General features: G+C 39.8%; 1 protein-coding gene across 1 annotated transcript; it reads left to right on the top strand.

The window, feature by feature from the left end:
- The first annotated feature begins 365 nt into the window (after positions 1-365).
- BUB3 (BUB3 mitotic checkpoint protein) lies at positions 366-13952 on the top strand. The gene is made up of 7 exons (XM_072424190.1): positions 366-495; positions 8419-8613; positions 8737-8806; positions 9590-9741; positions 11501-11659; positions 12131-12308; positions 13290-13952. Exons 2-7 carry the CDS (start codon positions 8419-8421, stop codon positions 13508-13510), a joined length of 975 nt encoding a protein of 324 aa, XP_072280291.1. The 5' UTR covers positions 366-495; the 3' UTR covers positions 13511-13952.
- Positions 13953-18660: the final 4708 nt, after the last annotated feature.

The raw sequence follows: 18660 nt of genomic DNA, 5'->3' as shown, positions 1-18660 counted from the left end.
GACCTTTATTAACGACAGCCATTTCTCATTGAGCATTGGTTTTACCATTGCCTCGTCGCCCTGCAAATCCAATGAACTTATCTGGTGTACAGAATTTAATTCATGTCTTGCAGCTAAATATCTTTTAGTTTTACCCTAACAACTTTGCCAATTGAGTCTGTGGGAAGTAAGGTTTGTCTGAAGAAAACATGAGAAATATGTGAATAAAATCTTCATTTACACTCACTTTGCTCTTTTTCCCCCCTTTGTGTCACATGCCAACCACAAGATGGTCACCTTTAGCTACTCCTCAAGATTACGCCAACCAACAAGTTGCGTTCTATACTTCCGGTCTTTTGGACCCGCCTTTTCCTGTGAGAAGCCACTCAGTAGCCAATAGGGAATACGATAACTTTTCAAACCATCCTTTCAGAAAGCCGCTTGTTGGAACGTTACCGGCTGAAGTGAATGGTGGCGGTTTGAAGTGAAAGGACGGGAACAGATATAAGCGGCACGGTAAGTGAGGCGTGGGACGGGAGAGGGTTACGTGGTGTGTTTATTATACGGCTGGGAGCGCGCGCCATAGCTGACCAGTCCTGGGCGCTTCTAGGTCTTCTGCTTTGGCAGCAGCATGGCTCTTTATGTGTGTGCAGGACCGTTCCCATGTTACTACGTTATTCACCCGCTCCACAGCCACATGTTTCTGTCCGAACATAAAATCTGTATATGAGTGCTCACATATTTATGGTTATTTTTTTTCATATGATAGAAGTGTGAGTAAGTGGGGACCCCCACATCACAACATATGGCGATAACTTTATATTGCCTGTGAATCTAGTTTGCTTGTAATACTTACAATTCAGTATAATTATTCTATAATAAAACATATTGGTCCTGTGCTGTTATCATTAAAAATTAAATTTAAACTGGCCTAAGGTGGCTTGTGATTGGCTGAGCCGTGTCACATGATAGTAGCAAAGGATGACACAGCCCTGTGTGAGCTCTAGACGAGTGCTTATTGCTGGGGGTGGCTTGTGATTGGCTCAGCAGCGTCACATGACAGTATCGAAGCATGGCTCAGCCCTGTGTGAGCTCTAGACAGGCTGCTTATTGCTGGGGGTGGCTTGTGATTGGCTCTGCTGTGTCACCTGATTGTAGGGAAACATTTTCCAGGATCCAGGTTCAAACCATACACATGGCTTCCTTTACTCATATCTGGATACTGCTGATTGGCTCAGCCAGTGTCACATGGTAGATGCAAACAATTTCCCAGCCCTGTGTAAGTTTTAAACCAGAATTTAATTATTACTTTTAAAGCAGAAAATAAAAAAAGAATTGCGACAGGCAACTTCTTTATTGCAGAAGAGACCAGTGATTTCTCTTCTGCATCATAATAACATTGCATGCCTGATTAATATTTTTAAATTGCATTTACCTGTCCTTGTTGCGGCATGGGCATACCATTGGACTTTACTTTCTCTTGGCCTATGTGTAAAGCCATCTCGGTGGCCCATTCACTATGAATACAGGTAGTCCCTGGGTTATATAAGAGATTGGGACTGTAGGTTTGTTCTTAAGTTGAATTTGTATGTAAGTCGGTACAGGTACATTATTTTACTTATGCAATTAGGACAGATGTTTGTCTCAACATATTATTAGGCAGCGTGGTGTCAGTTACTATATGAAATCCTCACTGTGAGCTAATCACAAGCAAAGCAAAAAAAAGCTTTATGGAGCATAGACACTTCTGGAGCAAGCTATGCTTTGATATTCAAAAAAGAAAAAACTGCAGCGTTTGTCTTGGTCATTAAAGAGTTACAAGATTTATTATTATTAATAAACAGGATTTATATAGTGCCAACATATTACGCAGCGCTGTACATTAAATAGGTGTTGCAAATGCCAGACAGATACAGACCGTGACACAGGAGGAGAGGACCCTTCCCTGAGGAGCTTACAATCCAAGAGTTGGGGGATGTCTCACACAATAGGAGATATTGCAGAACAGCAAAAGATTTCCTCTGCAAGTCATGCAAACTGTCCTTGTCCTCCCACCAAGCATCCATCCTGCACACCAGCTAGCAGGAAAGCTCCGTTCATATCTAGAAGTCATTCGTATGTCGGATGTCCTTTACTCAGGGATTACTTGTATTCTATAGTTGGGTCTATATAGTATTGGTACCCATGCCAGGCTATGTGGTTCTTCATACAGACTTATACTGGAGTACAGGACCCACCTCACCGGTCATATACTTGCATCGGCTGTGGAGCGTAAACTTCACTGTACATAAGACACTGTAAAGGCAAGTATATTCCCTTTTTTTATGTGTGCACTATGATGTAAAAGTCACCCTGTGGTGATGAGGTCACTTTAATAGACCTTGTCAGCATCTTATACACATAAAGGTAAAGGTGAACTAACCTGCTATACTCACCTGCATGCACATAGTGGTTATCTTGACAACCAATTCTAGGCTGCATTCTCAGTTCTGCCTATTTGTCAGATACCTGGAGCGATCACTATGGAGGGAGTATTGCAGATGGGGCATTGCCTTTTCCTTTCTGCAATAATGACCTCCCTGATTTTTTTTAGGGAATTTTTAAAAGTGGGAATTAATTCCACTTTTAAGCAAACCTTTGGGCTGCTTTTAAATTTACTTTTGTAGTGGGGTCTTCCTGTACTGCATTAGTTGAATTCTCATTAGGCTGATGCAAAGAAAAGGAATCCATACACATACTACTGTTCTTCCCAGTGTCAGACTGCAGGCCTTACATTGCATGTGATTTTGTTAGAAATCTACGACAAGCAGAAGTGAAGTGGCTTTAGAAACAAGTCACATGGAGGGGAGGAAGCCTGAATGAAATGGCCTTTACTGTTCACTTAATTGGACATTACAACTCGGTAGACTTTCATGGGACCCTGGCTTGAAGAGACGCCCTGTAGAATTCTATAACACAGTGTTAAATAGGTGCGGCCAGGACAAAGATTTGTGGTGCTGGCAGATTGAGGGATATTCTGGGCAGGAGAAGAGTAGGTTAGGTCACTTTAGGTTGCTTTATTTTAAAGTGCGTTTATCCTAAAAGCGTATGATGACTCAGAATGAGACTACATGGACCGACTATGTTTAAGTAAGTCAGTGTAGTCCCATTCTGATAAGTCATCGTGCGCTTATATTTTGAAAGTAGATTTATACCCTAATGGGTGATGTTTAGTTTGCTAAATCACTTAACAATTTGTCTTTTTTCATTACATAATACAGCTTTTAATTTTTTCATTTTTGTATTTGTCTATCCTGTCTAGTTTACATAGCAATGTTCATACCACCCGGAACTTTTCAGCTGTTTTTGGGTGGTTACTGATGAGTTACAGGGACTGACACCCACCTACAGCTTCTTCCCACCCAGCCTAAAATAATTTCTGGGGACAGTCCTGCATACAACCCCGCCACCATCAACCGAACAATTTTCTTCTGGATCAACCTTCTGATGGTGACCGCAATGAGCTGTGCCACTGTAAAGTGCGTCGGCATAACCAGATATAATCTGATCCGGGGTCTAGTGTGACGGTTCCAGTTCAGAATCCCAACTGAGAGAAAGTTTTCACTTTATATTAGGAAATCCTAACCGAGGATCCTCATGGGAAGACCACCAGTATTCTTTTACTGAAAGGTCAAGATTCAAACAACTTCCCGAAAACATTTATGTTTGCATGTGAAAACTTTTAGTGGTTGGATTTAGCTTTCATTTCAAACAGAGCTCTGAAATGAGCAAATGTTGTCTAAATACAAGCGACTTGGTGTGTTTTATGGATTTCTTCCATATCTGTGCAGTATTGCAGGGTGAGTCTTTGTCTCTCTGCATCATTTTCTTTAGTAGAGACCAGTCCCTGAAGCGTTTTGTCTTTGTGTAGGGTGATTGGTTTTTTGTATCTGCCCCCTGTAGTGTTCTGCAGGCAGCCTGATCTCAACACATGTGTAGCAAAGTGAATATCTCTCTGTGTTTACAAGGTAAGGGCCCTGATTTATTAAATCTGTACAGGACTGGAGATAGATGTTTGTGGGTGAACCTGCTAAACCTGGCGTGGATCTGCTCCAGGATTAAAAACATTCATCCACAACTAATGATAAATGCTTAATAAGAATTCCATTCCGGTATTGCTGGATCAACCAGGTTCTCTCATGATTGTCTATCTTCACCAGTCTTCGAGAGCTTTAATAAATCTGGTCCAGTGTTTGGAACTATTCTTGCAAAGTGAATTTATATCCTTTGCGACTATTGGGAAATAAATTTATTTCACACTTTGGCTTTAGATATTCTTTATACATTCCCTTTTGTTTTCTTAGGATGTATGTTGACCAAATACAAAACACATTAATATTTCGGGGTGCAGTAGTTTGTAGGGCATTTTGTTCCGCCAGCCATTTTTCTATAAACGGTGGAATTTGGTGTCCAGCCGGCTGACATGATGCACCTGTGTATTTATGGTAACTGCCCCAACCCTTTGATATAATGAGTCCGGACTGCTGTAGAGCACAATTACCAGCAGATCTCTGGAACAGAGCAGGGTTAATTGAGATGGTCCTGTTTATGCAGGCTGTTTTGTAGAAGAGAATCTGTGAAATTAAATTTGCTCCAAGCCACTGGCATATTTTTATTTAAACGTCTGTAGTATATAATTACTTTATTGATCTGAGAGGAAATGAGCTGCGTTAGTGGGCCTTTTTTTATTTCATTAGTGGCTTCATAGAGGCCTGAGCTTATTAAAGACATATGTCTTGTTTAAACCAATCTTAGTTTCTCGTAATTTAGGAGGTTAAAATACTTAGTAATTAGTGACAGATCTTGTTACAGGGAAGACATTCCTTGCTCATTTATTAATATAGTTGCCACCAGAACAGGCCTCATTATGAAGATTCACTATGATAGCTCACATCTTTCTGAACAAGCAATCCAACCATTATTATTATTATTATTATTATTATTATTATTATTATTATTATTTGCTTCTATGGGGCTGGTTTTGGTAGGAGAGGCATAGAGGATTTTGTGGTCCGAGAAAATGAGACAATTCAGCTAGAAAACAACCAAGAGTAATTCTAAGAAAACAAATACAAAGGAACTATTCTATCTAAGTCATAAAGATGTTTTTGTAACTGGGTTTTTCATGTGCCTGCCATATATTGCTATGTGAGCTGCTAAAAAAATGCTTAGATTGGTTTACTGGAAGGATTATTTTTTTTTTTTTTGGGGGGGGGGGTATAATTTTTAAAAGAATACAAATTAATTCTGCTAAAATTAAGCACAAGAAATACCATCTTTGCTCTTGGGTTGCAGGGACATTTTTTAAAACTCCCAGAAAAGCTCACATATTCTTACATGGATTTATACGTAGTGTTATGTACATTATTAATATTATTATTAATAATAATAAACAGGATTTAAATAGCGCCAGCATATTATGCAGCGCTGTACATTACAAATGTACGTTACAAATGACAAATACAAACATGCTCATAAATTACTCTAATTTTTTCAATGAAAGCATTTATGAAATATAGGAGACACCTAATGCCACAGCCTAAAAATACAACGCTCAAATACGCACTAACCTGTACTGGGGCATTAAATGGAAATTTTTAACTTAGACCTTTAAAGCAGAACTAAACCCACTACATTCACTTCAGTGTTCTCCCAGGCCTTTTAGCTGGGCACACCACCTGACACTTTTCAGTAACCACAGTTGTTTTTGTGTGGTCAAAGTAGATGCAGCCTGTGTGTTGTTCATCCTCTAACATCACAAGTTTGTCTGACACTAAATATTACACTATGCAATCTCTAATGGATTGAAACAAACACAATGTCCCTGGTAGTCAGGCACCATGTGATCATTGCCTAGGCTTTGTTTCACATGATGGGTGTAGAGGAATAATGTCTATGTATTGCATGTATTGAAAATGATGATGTGAGGTGGTAACGCGGGCGGGCCAGATGTAGTTCATTTTCAGAATTCTTTGGGGGGGCCCAAAAAAAGGACCCGCGGGCCAGAGTTTGAGACCCCTGCTCTAATGGGTGATTTTTAGTTTGCTAGATCACTAACAACTTGTCTTTTTTTATTATATAATACAGCTTTTTATTTTCATTTTTCTATGTCGGTGCTGTCCTGTCCAGTCCAGTTTACAAAGAATTGTTCTCTCTAGCCAGGCGCTTTTCAGTAACCTCCCGGCTGTTTTTGGGTGATTAGTGAAGACGTGGGTCACAATACAGGGGCTGCCATCCCCCTACAATTTCTTCCCACCCAGTTTAAAAAAAATTCTGGGTTGAACATTGCACTTGTTCCCATTCTGTGGGCAGTGTTCTCCCCAGCCTCTTTTAGCCGGGTGCACCACCTGGCACCTTTCAGTAACCTTTCAGGCTGTTTTTGGGTAGCTACTGATGAGTTGGGTCATATTACAGGGGGCCGCCACCTGATACAGCTTCTTCCCACCCAGCTTAAAAAAATTTCTGGGGTGACTTTTGGCGCTGCCATCATCATCTTCTTCTCTTCTCGGAGACCACTTCAGCCATCGTGAGTGGCTGGGCCGGAATGATAGAACTCCCAGACGGGGAGGCTTATTTATTCCTGGCACATGCAGGGGTAGCTGGGTTTGTTGGGTATACTGCCAAGCAAACGCCAAGCTGCATATGTAGCTTTTTCACAGATACCCAGAGGTAATATTGCAGAAGGAACATCACCCGTCTGCAATAATCACCAGCCTAGCTAGGAATTTGTAAAAGTGAAAATTTATTTGTGCTCTAAAAGTGGCGTTTTAACTATCATGCATAACGCGTGCCCGGTTCTGTGCACGATTGTTCACTGATTAGTGACATCTCTTCACATGCTTGAAGATGTATAAAAATCACCAAAACAAATCTTCCATGCTGGATTGCTTGTAGCACCTGAGAATCATTGTGGACGTTTAGCCTCTTTTGAAGGGACGAATATCTGAGCAAGGGGTGGAAATTGTTTTTATTTTGAACAGATTATTATGCACTGCCAGATGATTTTCAAAATGGTAGTCCGTTTGAATTAAGTTTTTTTTATTTTTGATAAGCTGGATCTTAATTGTACCTTTTTGATTCATTTTATATTGATCTGCTTTGTCTGGAGACGTAAGTCCTCTGTTCTTGCTCAGAGAGCCAATTAGCATTGAACTGTAATCCATGTATGCAAGTTTAAAAAGGAAGACCTCGAGCCAGGAATCGTTCCATTTACACTATACTAATTATGTGCATGTGCCATTGTTTATACCAGCTTTTCTCAAACTTTTTACCATGATAGAACCCTTGAAATGACTTACAGGTCTTCAGGGAACCCTTTCTATATCCACAACTCATAGTATATTAGTGTATTTGGAAAAATGTCACCCTTACAGATAGCACAAAAATCATTGGTGTCAGTGGTAACTGACCTGAGAAGTACAAATTGCTCAAGGAACCCCTAGCAACCTCCTGAGGAACCCTGTGGGATCTATGGAACAGTTGCAGTACCTAGAATCACTTTGTATGAGTACAGAAAGCTTTTCTAATCACAGGATGAGGATGGAAGTGTTTAGTATCAGATGTGTATACCAGTTACTGTGTTTTCTAGATCTTGGCAGATAAGGGCTCAACACACTGGGGCCAAGTCACTAAAATGCATTTATTTATTTATGCATTAATATTAATTATCTGAATTTAAGAAGCACCAACATTTTACTTGGTGTTGTACAATAAATAGGGGTTGCAATGACCAACCTGCATATTAGACAAGTGGAAACAATGACATGGGAGGAGGAGGGGACCCTGCACAAAAGAACTTACAATCTATTCCTTCTTTTATCACATAATTGTTTCTCAAACATAAAGATTTCTTAGTTAAGGAACCTGAATAAACTATGCGAAAAGATTTATCAGTTTGCTAAATATTGTTCCATTTTCCTTAACGAACCTGTGGTTATTTTCAGGCAGAAAGTAGTATTTTAAAGGGCAATCTCTTTTTTTGATGATCATTTATGAGTTGAGTTCTATGCAAACATTGGTTTTATGTCCATTTGACATGATATCATTTGATTGGCTGATAAAACTCCAAGCACAAAAATGATTGTGGTAACGAGTGCAAATTGTGTTGTGTTTAGGTAAAAAGTTTCTTTTATATATTTCTCCCCCCAATAAGTCTCTATTTTAAATTGCAAAAGTTCTTTACTTTTGTTGCTCAACTCAAGCTAACTTAGGGCTAAGGTAGCTGGAGTTGGGTTAACGCTTGCATCAAGGGCTAGCTAGGGTTGTGGCACATGGATGAATTCACAAAAGCACTCATTGAGTTGAGTATATAACCAATCTGTTTGTAGTCCTTAAAATTTATTTTGAGTAAATTCTTCTTTATATGCAATTATTTTTTTTTTAACTTTTTTTCCCTTTTAGATGACTGGATCCAATGAGTTTAAGTTAAACCAAGCCCCAGAAGATGGGATATCGGCTGTTAAGTTCAGCCCGAACACCTCTCAGTTCTTATTGGTCTCTTCCTGGGACTCCTCAGTCCGCTTGTATGATGTCCCTTCTAACACAATGCGGCTGAAATACCAGCATGCTGGTCCTGTCCTTGACTGCGCTTTCTATGTAAGTATTTCAACAACTTTTGTTCTTTTAATAGCTCAGCCTTATGCAGCATCTTTCATTCAACACTAGCTTGTTCTAATTCTTACTAGCGAAACCATTGAATATTCTTTTGTATGTTGCCAGGATCCTACTCATGCCTGGAGTGGAGGTCTGGATCATCAGCTAAAGATGCACGACTTAAATACAGATGGAGGTAGGTGTACCTGTGGACAGTGGTATCAAATTAAACAATGTGATAATACTAGCTTTACACTGTCCCTGCCTTGCTTATGGAATTTCCCTAATACTCTATTGACAGCAGACATCCTATTCCACAGACGGTAGCCAAAAAGGTACTCTGTGGCTGATTTATAAAAGCTCCCCAAGACTGAAGAAGATAGACTATCATGAGCGAACCTGGGTGATCCAGTAACTCTTGAATGGATTTCCTAAAAATAATTTCCTATTAGTTGCTTTAAATCCTGGACCAAATCCTCTCCAGTCTTGGAGTATTTTAATAAATTGGGCCCCCTGTATCTCTAACAGTAAAGGAGGAAAATCATCCTATTAAATCCACATACTATTGTTTAATGTTGTCTTAATAATGCAAATACAGCTTTTATTTTTCTGAATCACTCTATACTGTACAATTGTTTTTTTTTCCCAAGTGGTGCTAAAGTTTAATAATTTTTTTATGTCTGTGTTGATTTTTTACAATATATTTCTTGTTACTGTTGTCTTTACGTTTATCATAGATGCGTTTACATTGCATCTTTGTAGATTTACAATTAGGTGTTTAATTACCCAGAATAAAGGCAGAAAATAAAATGCAGCATGTTGCAAATGAATTGTATGTTTGTGACTTAGTGCTATTTTTTTTTGTCAAAGTGTTTTTTAAATTTGCAGCTGTTGATAAGAAACTCCACAGATATTGCAGTGGTGTGTACATAGTCCCTCTGGGCTCTGTTGATTTGTCTTTTGTTATTATTGTTTTTAGAATCTGTGGTCGGAAGCCATGACGCCCCCATTCGTTGTGTCGAGTTTTGCCCTGAGGTAAACGTTATGGTGACTGGGAGTTGGGACCAAACCGTGAAATTATGGGACCCGCGCACTCCATGCAACGCTGGAACCTTCTCTCAGCCAGATAAGGTTTGTGCCAATTCTATTTAACCCTTAGAGACCGCAGATCTCCCAGGCATGAGGTGTGATATATGCCAGGTGTCACCCTACCCTAAACTTGTCTGTGAAGTTGTGCTGCCCAGCCGTGTCCCCTCCACTTTATGAAGTGCAGTTCAGAGCACGGCTAAAAGCAATTGTTTCTTGCGCAGACCTCACATAAGATTATAGTGCTAGCATTTAAGTTATTACATCCTTTTCTCCTTCATATTTTCCACTAAGTTACTGTGTCAAGATGAAGCAGGAAAGCTTTTCCTTCCAGTAAATCAACACAGCACTTCTGTGCCTGTGCTTCCCCTTAAATATACCGGCCAGTTTGGAGGCATCATTACCGGCTCGGCACTCCATCTAAATGGCCGTCATTTTTACCCCATCATGACTGAATCTACTTCTGGCGAGACCTTTGTGCAGAGCAGAATAATTGCATTGTTTCTTGCTTTGATTTATGGGTGTATGTGGCCAGTAAAAGCCTGTGATGAATAGCTGACAGGATAGCACATAATAGACAGCCACTGGGAAGCCGCCTACCTATTGGCGCGGACAGCTTGGCATGTCAGGGTTTTTCATAGGGATTTTTTTTTTTCTTCATACTGATAAATGTGTCCACCCACTCGGCTGCTTGACACGCCAGTTTGGGGTGATTGATGAGCCCGCTGGCCAGAAAGACTACTTCCAATCCAGGTGTGACACCAGTTTGTAAAGAAGATTTAGGATTCGCGGCAAGATTGTTTCATTAGGTCTGGTCTCCTTTTTTTTTTTTTTTTTTTTTTTTTTTTTTTGTTTTCCAACCCCCCCCCCCCCACCACCACCACTTTTTTTTTTTTTTTTAATGTGTGCTTTAGCAGCAGTATGTCTTGGTAATGGTGGCAGAAGTCGTACCTGTGGCATTAGTGTAAAGCGGCTGCCGCAGCTGCCCTCATTTATAATTTTCCTCCAATTCTCTATAGTATTGGCCTAAAGTTACCTGTGAGTATTCTGTATGACTTGATTTGTTCAGCAGCGCTAGCATTTTCCTTACACCGCCTGTCTTTTCTGTCAATTAAACTAGTAACCTGTCTTTACTGCAAAGTAGAACTAAGTTCATGAATTTAACTGTTTTCCAAACTAATTCTCCAGTTAGAAATGCTCAATAAGTTTTAATACACCACTAATCTATCATTACCATGTTGTATTTTGCAGTGTTTTCATTTATATTCTGCCTTCTAGCAGATGTGCCATTTTTTTTTTCCTCTGTTCAAGGCAACTCCCTGGTGATAGCGTTCACGGGTGCCAGTGTGCCTTTGTCAACTCTCTGACAATTTTTCAAACCCTCATATGGCTGACGTCATAGCTGATCACATGTGCGGCACCACTGCAACTGCAGATCTGAAAAAGGGCCAAGATGTTGCTGTCCCTAGCAGTTAGGAGGGTTTAGTAAATAAACTGCAGTTCATCATTAAAAGTGCGTTGGGTAATGTACTTGCACCTTTTGCAACTGAACTAGCTATATAACATGGGTAATATAACTAGACTAGTGGTGGGGAAAAAAATCCAACAACCTTCCACTATTGTAGTCTGGTTTGACTGATAATCTGGCCATTGCATGTGCTGCACATAAATCCTGATTCTATAAACTGTGCTAATGACTTGAAACAGATTTACTGGATTTTAGTACTTCCATGTCTTTGTGGCATTTTTATATTGCTCAGGTTTTATCACAATTTCTACAAATGTACCTTTTTGTTCCCACTAGGTGTATACATTGTCTGTGTCTGGGGACAGGCTAATTGTGGGCACGGCTGGCCGAAGAGTTCTGGTCTGGGATTTAAGAAACATGGGCTACGTACAACAGAGGCGTGAATCAAGTCTTAAGTACCAAACGCGCTGTATCAGAGCTTTCCCAAATAAACAGGTAATTCAGACCCTTCCCAAATAAACAGGTAATTCAGACCCTTACTAACAATCCAGGTACAGCATTTGGTGCCATGGTCAAGATGCAGGCAAGTGAAAAGGATTCTGTGACTGCCAGTTTAAGCAGCTCACTAATAACAGGTTACTTTTACAAAACCAAGGCTGTCTGTGTGTTCACAATAGAACTTTACTGGAAACATCCAGCACAGCATTTCCTCCCACCCTTCATATAAGACTTTTGTTCTTTCTTTGCCCCAGGCAGGGAAAACTGATCGATGTGGCCACCTCACTGATTGGCTTTGTGCAGTGGGATTTTTCTCTTCATTACAACTTGTTAATTAAATAGCTTGAACATGAAAGTAAATACAACTATTGGTTTATTATTAAGCAAATTCTTGAAGACAGTTTAGGAGGGATCACTTCCTGATTGAAATAAACGTTGTTGGGTCTAATTGCCACCTTGTCAAACCAGGGCTATGTGCTGAGCTCCATTGAAGGAAGAGTCGCCGTTGAGTATTTGGACCCGAGCTTGGAAGTTCAGAAGAAGAAATACGCCTTCAAATGTCACCGGCTAAAAGAAAACAACATTGAGCAGATCTATCCTGTCAATGCAGTGTCCTTCCACAGTATACACAACACATTTGCCACAGGTTAGTGTATAGTTACTTCTCTGTGTTAGATTGCAACGTTAAACTAAACTCTGAATGTAAAAAAAAAAAAAAATAATAATAATGCAAATGTGTATTTCAATGATTTCAATGTTTACTGGAAGCATGCTTGTATATTTGCTTCCAGGGAAGTTTTTGAAAATGTAAATTCTAGAAGTGGTCTATTCGGATGCCATTATAAATCCTTAAGAATAAGTGAACTTTTTTCCCTTATCCTATTCCCCAATCATCCCCTTACAGTGAGTTAATATAACCCATCGTCCCTGCCTACCATTTCATTCGTAACAAGATCTAAAGCAATGGGTCTGGTCCTTGTTTATATTTCCTTACCACAAGGTATTTTCTGCTTCTTGAGCAGTAGGGGCCTATTGACTTCTATGGGCCTCTGCCTATTATAATCTACCTTGTCAAGAAACAGCCTATAGATGTAAATGGAATTTTACTCCAGGATGGGGGGAGGCAATGAAACAGTTGCCATCTAACTATGTCCACCCTCTGTTCTTTACTGTGAGCAATCGTGTACAGAGGAAAAAAAAAGCTGTGGTTGATATGAAAACTCCCGCCTTATCCCTAAAACTCTTTAAGTTCTTTTTTTAATTTTGTAAAATTTATAGCTGGTATTGAAAAAAATTCCTGCTGGTCCTACGATGAAGATTGTTGTATAAGCGCTTCTGTTACTGGATAGGTCTGCAAATCTCTGCACTGTGGGTAATTAAAGTAATTATATACCTGGTCCTATATGTTGATACTAGGCAAAGTCAGGCAGGTAGACTTCTGGCCGTGGATTGTTTATTTGAGATTACCCAGCGATAATAAATGTGTATTAGGTGAGCCAGTGTGTTAACTGAAGATTTCATTGTTCTTTGTTACTCTATTTGAGTACATCAGACCTTTTAACCCTGTTCGGTCCAGCAAAGGCCTTGTCTAGAAGTTAAGCCATTGCGTTTTCTTTTTACCCTGCAGGTGGCTCAGACGGCTTTGTCAATATTTGGGATCCTTTCAACAAAAAGCGCTTGTGCCAATTCCACCGCTACCCAACCAGCATCGCCTCCCTGGCCTTCAGCAACGACGGCAGCACTCTGGCAATTGCCTCCTCCTACATGTATGAAATGGATGACATTGAACACCCTGAAGATGCTATCTTCATACGGCAAGTGACAGACGCTGAGACAAAGCCCAAGTGAGGCAGCGTCACCTGCCTTCCCTCCCCCTGCACCGAGATTTTTTATTAATTTTCCTTTGCCTCATGAATAGCGTTATTGATGGTAAAGGAAGATAACTATGGCTGACTGTAGGGCTGGGGGAGATTTTATCACATCCTCCCAAGCTTTCAATATCCGTCAGTTGATAGACGTCTGACAGATAAAATTATACTCAGTTGTTTTATACAGAAGCGTGTCGACCTCCTCTGCATTTCTTGCCCTTCATTATTGGAGGACTTCTTACTGTTGACTTTCTTTCAGATGTACGGAGGAGTCCGACTATTGGTTAGTCTTTGTATTGCCTCGTGTCTTGTCACTTTCTTTGTTCCCATGTCTTTTATTTGTATGTTGTTACTTTCCCTGTCAGGATTGTTTTTTGTAAATAACCTTTTTTCACTCAAATAATAAATACACACAAATCCAACCCCCTTGTGCTGTACTTTTTAAGTTGTAAAATAGTAACTTTTGTACTGTTATATTATTTTTCTTTATTTCAAGTAGTGTTGGTGTGCAAATGCGGACGAAAAAAAAAAAGACCTTTTACTTTTACTGTTGCAAATAGCACATTAGGTCACATTAGGCTTCATCCTATTTAATGTACAGCGCTGCGTAATATGTTGGCGCTATATAAATCCTGTTTAATAATAATAATAATAATCTGGCTATGTTAAACTGTCGGTTTGCAACAGGCTACTGCAACAAAGGGTACAGAAATAGATATTGCAGCATTTAACCCAGAAACTTTTTTAAGCCCGATGGTAAGAAATTGTAGATGGGTGGCAGCACCTTTATTGTGACCAAACTCTTCAGTAACCACCCAAAAACAGCCGGGTGGTCACTGAAAAGTGCTGGGTGGTGCGCCAAGCTAAAAGGAGCTGTGGAGAATACTGCATAGAATCCAACAGGCCAAGACCTTCTTCTTGGAGCACAACCTCAAACTTTGTGCTTTTCATGCAGAGTGAGTAGTGAACCTTAGCAGCCAAAAAATACAAAGTTGATGCCCCGTAGTAACATATCTTTCTCGAATTATGAATGAACGCCGAAAATGCTTGTCTGACGACTGTTTTATCAGTTTTCTTTAATGCCATCTTTCTCAAACCTTTCCCATTATCCCAGTCGAAAGTTTGTCTCTGCATTGTGTGTCTTAGGCAACTGAGAATTTCCAAACATGGTGTACTGGTGGGGTTGAAGAACAGTTTTGGAACATCACCTTAAAGCCCAAATACATTCTAGTGTATCAAACCAAAATTGTTATGTCTTGTAGAAATAAATATGTGCAGAGTGAGAACCTTTCATTCAGAGTCAGACTTATAGAACTGCAATCGGCAAAGGTAATGGACCGTGCTGATTGGTGAGCTTTGGTTATGACTTTGCAGGCGGCATGTTAGACCTCTGCAAAGAGATCGCTGTTTTCCCCACTGAGAATAAGGGTTGCAGCATGCTGACAAGGGACAGGATTTTGTAGGATGTAGCTAATTTTTAAAAGGTAGAACTCCAAGGAACATTAGATTGTGCATCCCTTTGAGAGACGGCTAGCGACATGACTATGAACTTGTAAAGCGATGCATAATATGTCAGCGCTATATAATTATGCGCTATCGTGGTGTTTTGCATCAGAAACTATGGTGCTTGTGTGTTCCCTTGCGTTTATATCCCATTTCACACGAATTGGCTTCAATAATGCATTGGAATGAAGAAGTTTTAATGGGCCTGTAAACTAACAAAATAAAATATTCAAATCTGCTAAAATGTTTGTAAACCCTAACAATACAGCTACTGTATGATTTCTATTGGTCCATTCAATGTACTATTGAATGTGTTTTGTTTTAGTCCCAGTTTGGTAAATGTTTATTGGTTCACATACGGCTTAATCCTATGATATGGGCACCACAGGAGTGGAATCATATCAGTGGTTTGTATATTGTCTGTCAATAAACCTCTTGGAATTCCATCGTTCTGGTTGTCTCCCCTCTCTTCCTGGCCAGACTGAAAATGTCAGTTGCCTTTTGTTAGTAAGGTGATTAAGGAAATGTCCATTTCTACTCCATTACCCCACCAGGATGCTTCGATCAGCTTAGTTGCGCAGCAGTGCGATTTCACCCTTTGCCCTTTTGCTCCTTAGTGGCGATAACCATCACAAGGACATCAGAGAATCAGAGGTAACATCGGAAGTGCCGATAAAGGTGAGGATATGGCCAGGTAATTACCTCATGAGCATGGACCATGGCCATGAGACCTCAAACAAGCTGCCATTGTCCTGAGAACCTCTGTACCAGGAGGGGAAGAGAAATATCAGGGAATTGTATTTGGTCAGGTTAAAGGATTGGGTTACATGGAAACATTTTGTGGCTGCTGATGTGGAGCAGCTCTGTCTGATGCTCTCAAGAGCTCCATTGTAGGAGTTTAAAGAGCTGCTGACAGGTCACAGTGGGGGAAGTCGGCTTCAGCAAAATTTGGGATTTTCTACATTTCTGACATAGCTGCATCATAACTTTGTCTAATACGACACAAATATGTGAGTTACTGTCCCTCCATATTGGTGATCTATACTGTATTAGCAGCAGGTAACCTAAAGATGTGTTTGCTACTTCAGCACTCCATGTATACTAAAATGGTATTCTAATTCATGTAAATAATGCCAACATATACCGTAGCAGCCGACCTCCGCTTTCTAAAGGGAGGCCTGATCTGTATTGTCACAGATGACACCCTGGGCTTCAGATGTTTTATATACTAATGCCAAAGCCAACATTTTATTTCCATACCAGTTTTATAGAAAATACATTTGAAGATAACCAGTCAAATAGCTAAATTCTCAGATTGTATATATAAAGAGGATTTGCATTTGTGCAGATTTGGTACTGAAATTCAAACAGATCTGTTAACATACCTATCTGCAAGGAAGATACCTGAATTTTCTCTACTGAACATATGTAATACTTACAGGTCTTTTTTCCTCCCCCAGGTAGTAACTGAACAGTGAAAAAAGAAAGTGCTGACTGTCTATTCTTCTCTGATCAGCACATGACTACTGCAGCTCAACTGATTGGCTCCTTGTTCTACTTCTCAGTCTTCCCACCTGAGCTCTACTAATGTGTTAATGAACACAGATCTGCATGCATTTGTGTTTGTATATCTACTTAGAGTTTTACTTTATAAAGAGAGAAATTCTGGGACTAAACAAAATGCCTGGTAGAGTGAGGACTGTTGGAGATCTGGATTAGTAAGCTTCATGTGAGAGTAGAGGTCTGACTCTGCAGCACATTTCAAGTAGACAAATTCTTAGTATACTTAAAGTATACTTATACTTGTACTGTATTTCCAAACCCAGAAACAAAAAACATGTACATCTTGCAGCTCACCCATCTTTAGATGTGGTGGTTGATTACAAATGTGTTGCTTTTTAAGATAATATTTTTAGCAAACACAAAAATACCTGTTAATTCTGCCACGTAGTCATGTCATCCACCATGTATTGGAAATAGACAAAGGCCGACATGTTCTGTTTTTACTTTATATAGATACAATACAAAGGGGAGACATAAAAGAGCAGGAAGTGTGTTTTTCACAGGATCTCCAGGTGATTAAAAGTAAAATCGAAATCCAGAACAATAAAAAACTAATGCAGCCACCTCATCTAAGGAGTGATAAGCTGCAATATATTGGACTCCTTATAGTGCACAATATTGCATTCTGTAACCTGTATGGGGTTAAGGTGTACCTAAACTGTATATTAATGTTGGCTGCCTAGTTGAATGATTCCTGACCTGGTTATAAAAACTACTGCATGTCTGGCTGTGGCACCCATCTATGCCCTCCCCCCACTAACACACACGATCCCTGTATAAAAAAGCCACTGCTCTCTCTTCTTCATAGGTAGAGTAGCACAAGGAAATGTGGTGTAATTGCCATGTCATGTTTCAGCACTGGCATATTAATTTGTCAGATTTATATATATATATATATATATATATATATATAAATAATGACAAAGCTGTGATCAGACTAGATTACAGATGTATCTGCTGGGCACAGGTAGTTTCCTACACCAAACTTTCCTGCATTTTGGGGGAAAAAGATGGAGAAGCAATTTAGTTATGAATAGTCAAGCTGGTCGGTCTGCAGGGACCAATATAATGACATTATGCCTAAAAGTGGCTCAATTGGTATCATTTACTAAAATGCTAATTCATCTATACGCAATGGGTTTGATTCATTAAAGCTACCCAAGGCTGCAGAAGATACACTATCATGAGAGAACCTGTGTTATCCAGCAAACGTGGAATGGACTAATACCGTAATAGCAAATGATTTTGAGAAAAAAATGTTTTAGGTTTGCTGGATCACCCAGGTTCTCCCATGATAGTCTATCTTCTGTCTAGGATTTAATAAATCGGACCTAATGAATAATTAGAACAAAGTTTGCACAAACGTTTGCAGGAGTTATGGATCATAAGGTCTATGCTTGATTGATTGCCCGATGCCAATCACTTTCTGCCGTGGAATTGACCACCTCATACAAGCTCCTTACATGCGTCTTCAGAGATGCCAGCCGCGCTCCCACCTTGATTTATGAGGCCTATACAACCTCTGGCTCCCAGCTTCATCTTCCTGGCCGACTCCTGCCTAGCTGCTGGAGCACTCCTTCATTGAACAAGCCCGATATTCATAATAATAATAATAATGATAATAAAAAAGTGCTTGCGTTTTTCCCTTTTTTCCCTCTTGCAGCCCTTAGCTTAATTTGGCTCATTATGCTGTCTGAGAAGCTCTTTATAATCCCACTCTCCTGCAGAGATGGCTTTTTACATGTCAGCTCCTTTTAGTCCCACTCCGGCTGCAGTCTCTCCTGAAAGCCGCTCAGACGAGAAAAAGGAATTATTCCATTAAAGAGGAACAATTTTTGTAATGCGACTTAGAGTGTTCTGCAGAAGTGTACCAAGTTTCCCTCAATCTCTGCGGTATTATTCGCTCATTTCGTTAAATGATGTTTCTAATTCCTGTGTAATTACCTGTAATGAGGCCCCTTTTTTTCTTCTGATGAGATTTCAGCTTAATATGAGATGGCGTTTTTCTATTTTTTTTTTTTTTTAAGGGGCTAATTACCTTTTCAGAAGAAAAGCGGAGTTTGT

This window comes from Pyxicephalus adspersus, chromosome 10, assembly GCF_032062135.1.
Source record: "Pyxicephalus adspersus chromosome 10, UCB_Pads_2.0, whole genome shotgun sequence".
Taxonomy (NCBI): domain Eukaryota; kingdom Metazoa; phylum Chordata; class Amphibia; order Anura; family Pyxicephalidae; genus Pyxicephalus; species Pyxicephalus adspersus.
The sequence above is the reverse complement of the archived record's forward strand: the minus strand, read 5'-3'. Positions and strand labels throughout refer to the sequence as shown.

Coding starts and splice junctions, on each gene's coding strand:
- BUB3 (XM_072424190.1), top strand. CDS start 8,419: ATGACTGGATCCAATGAGTTTAAGTTAAACCAAGCCCCAGAAGATGGG. Junction 9,742..11,500: donor CCTTCTCTCAGCCAGATAAG/GTTTGTGCCAAT, acceptor TGTTCCCACTAG/GTGTATACATTGTCTGTGTC. Junction 11,660..12,130: donor GAGCTTTCCCAAATAAACAG/GTAATTCAGACC, acceptor TTGTCAAACCAG/GGCTATGTGCTGAGCTCCAT.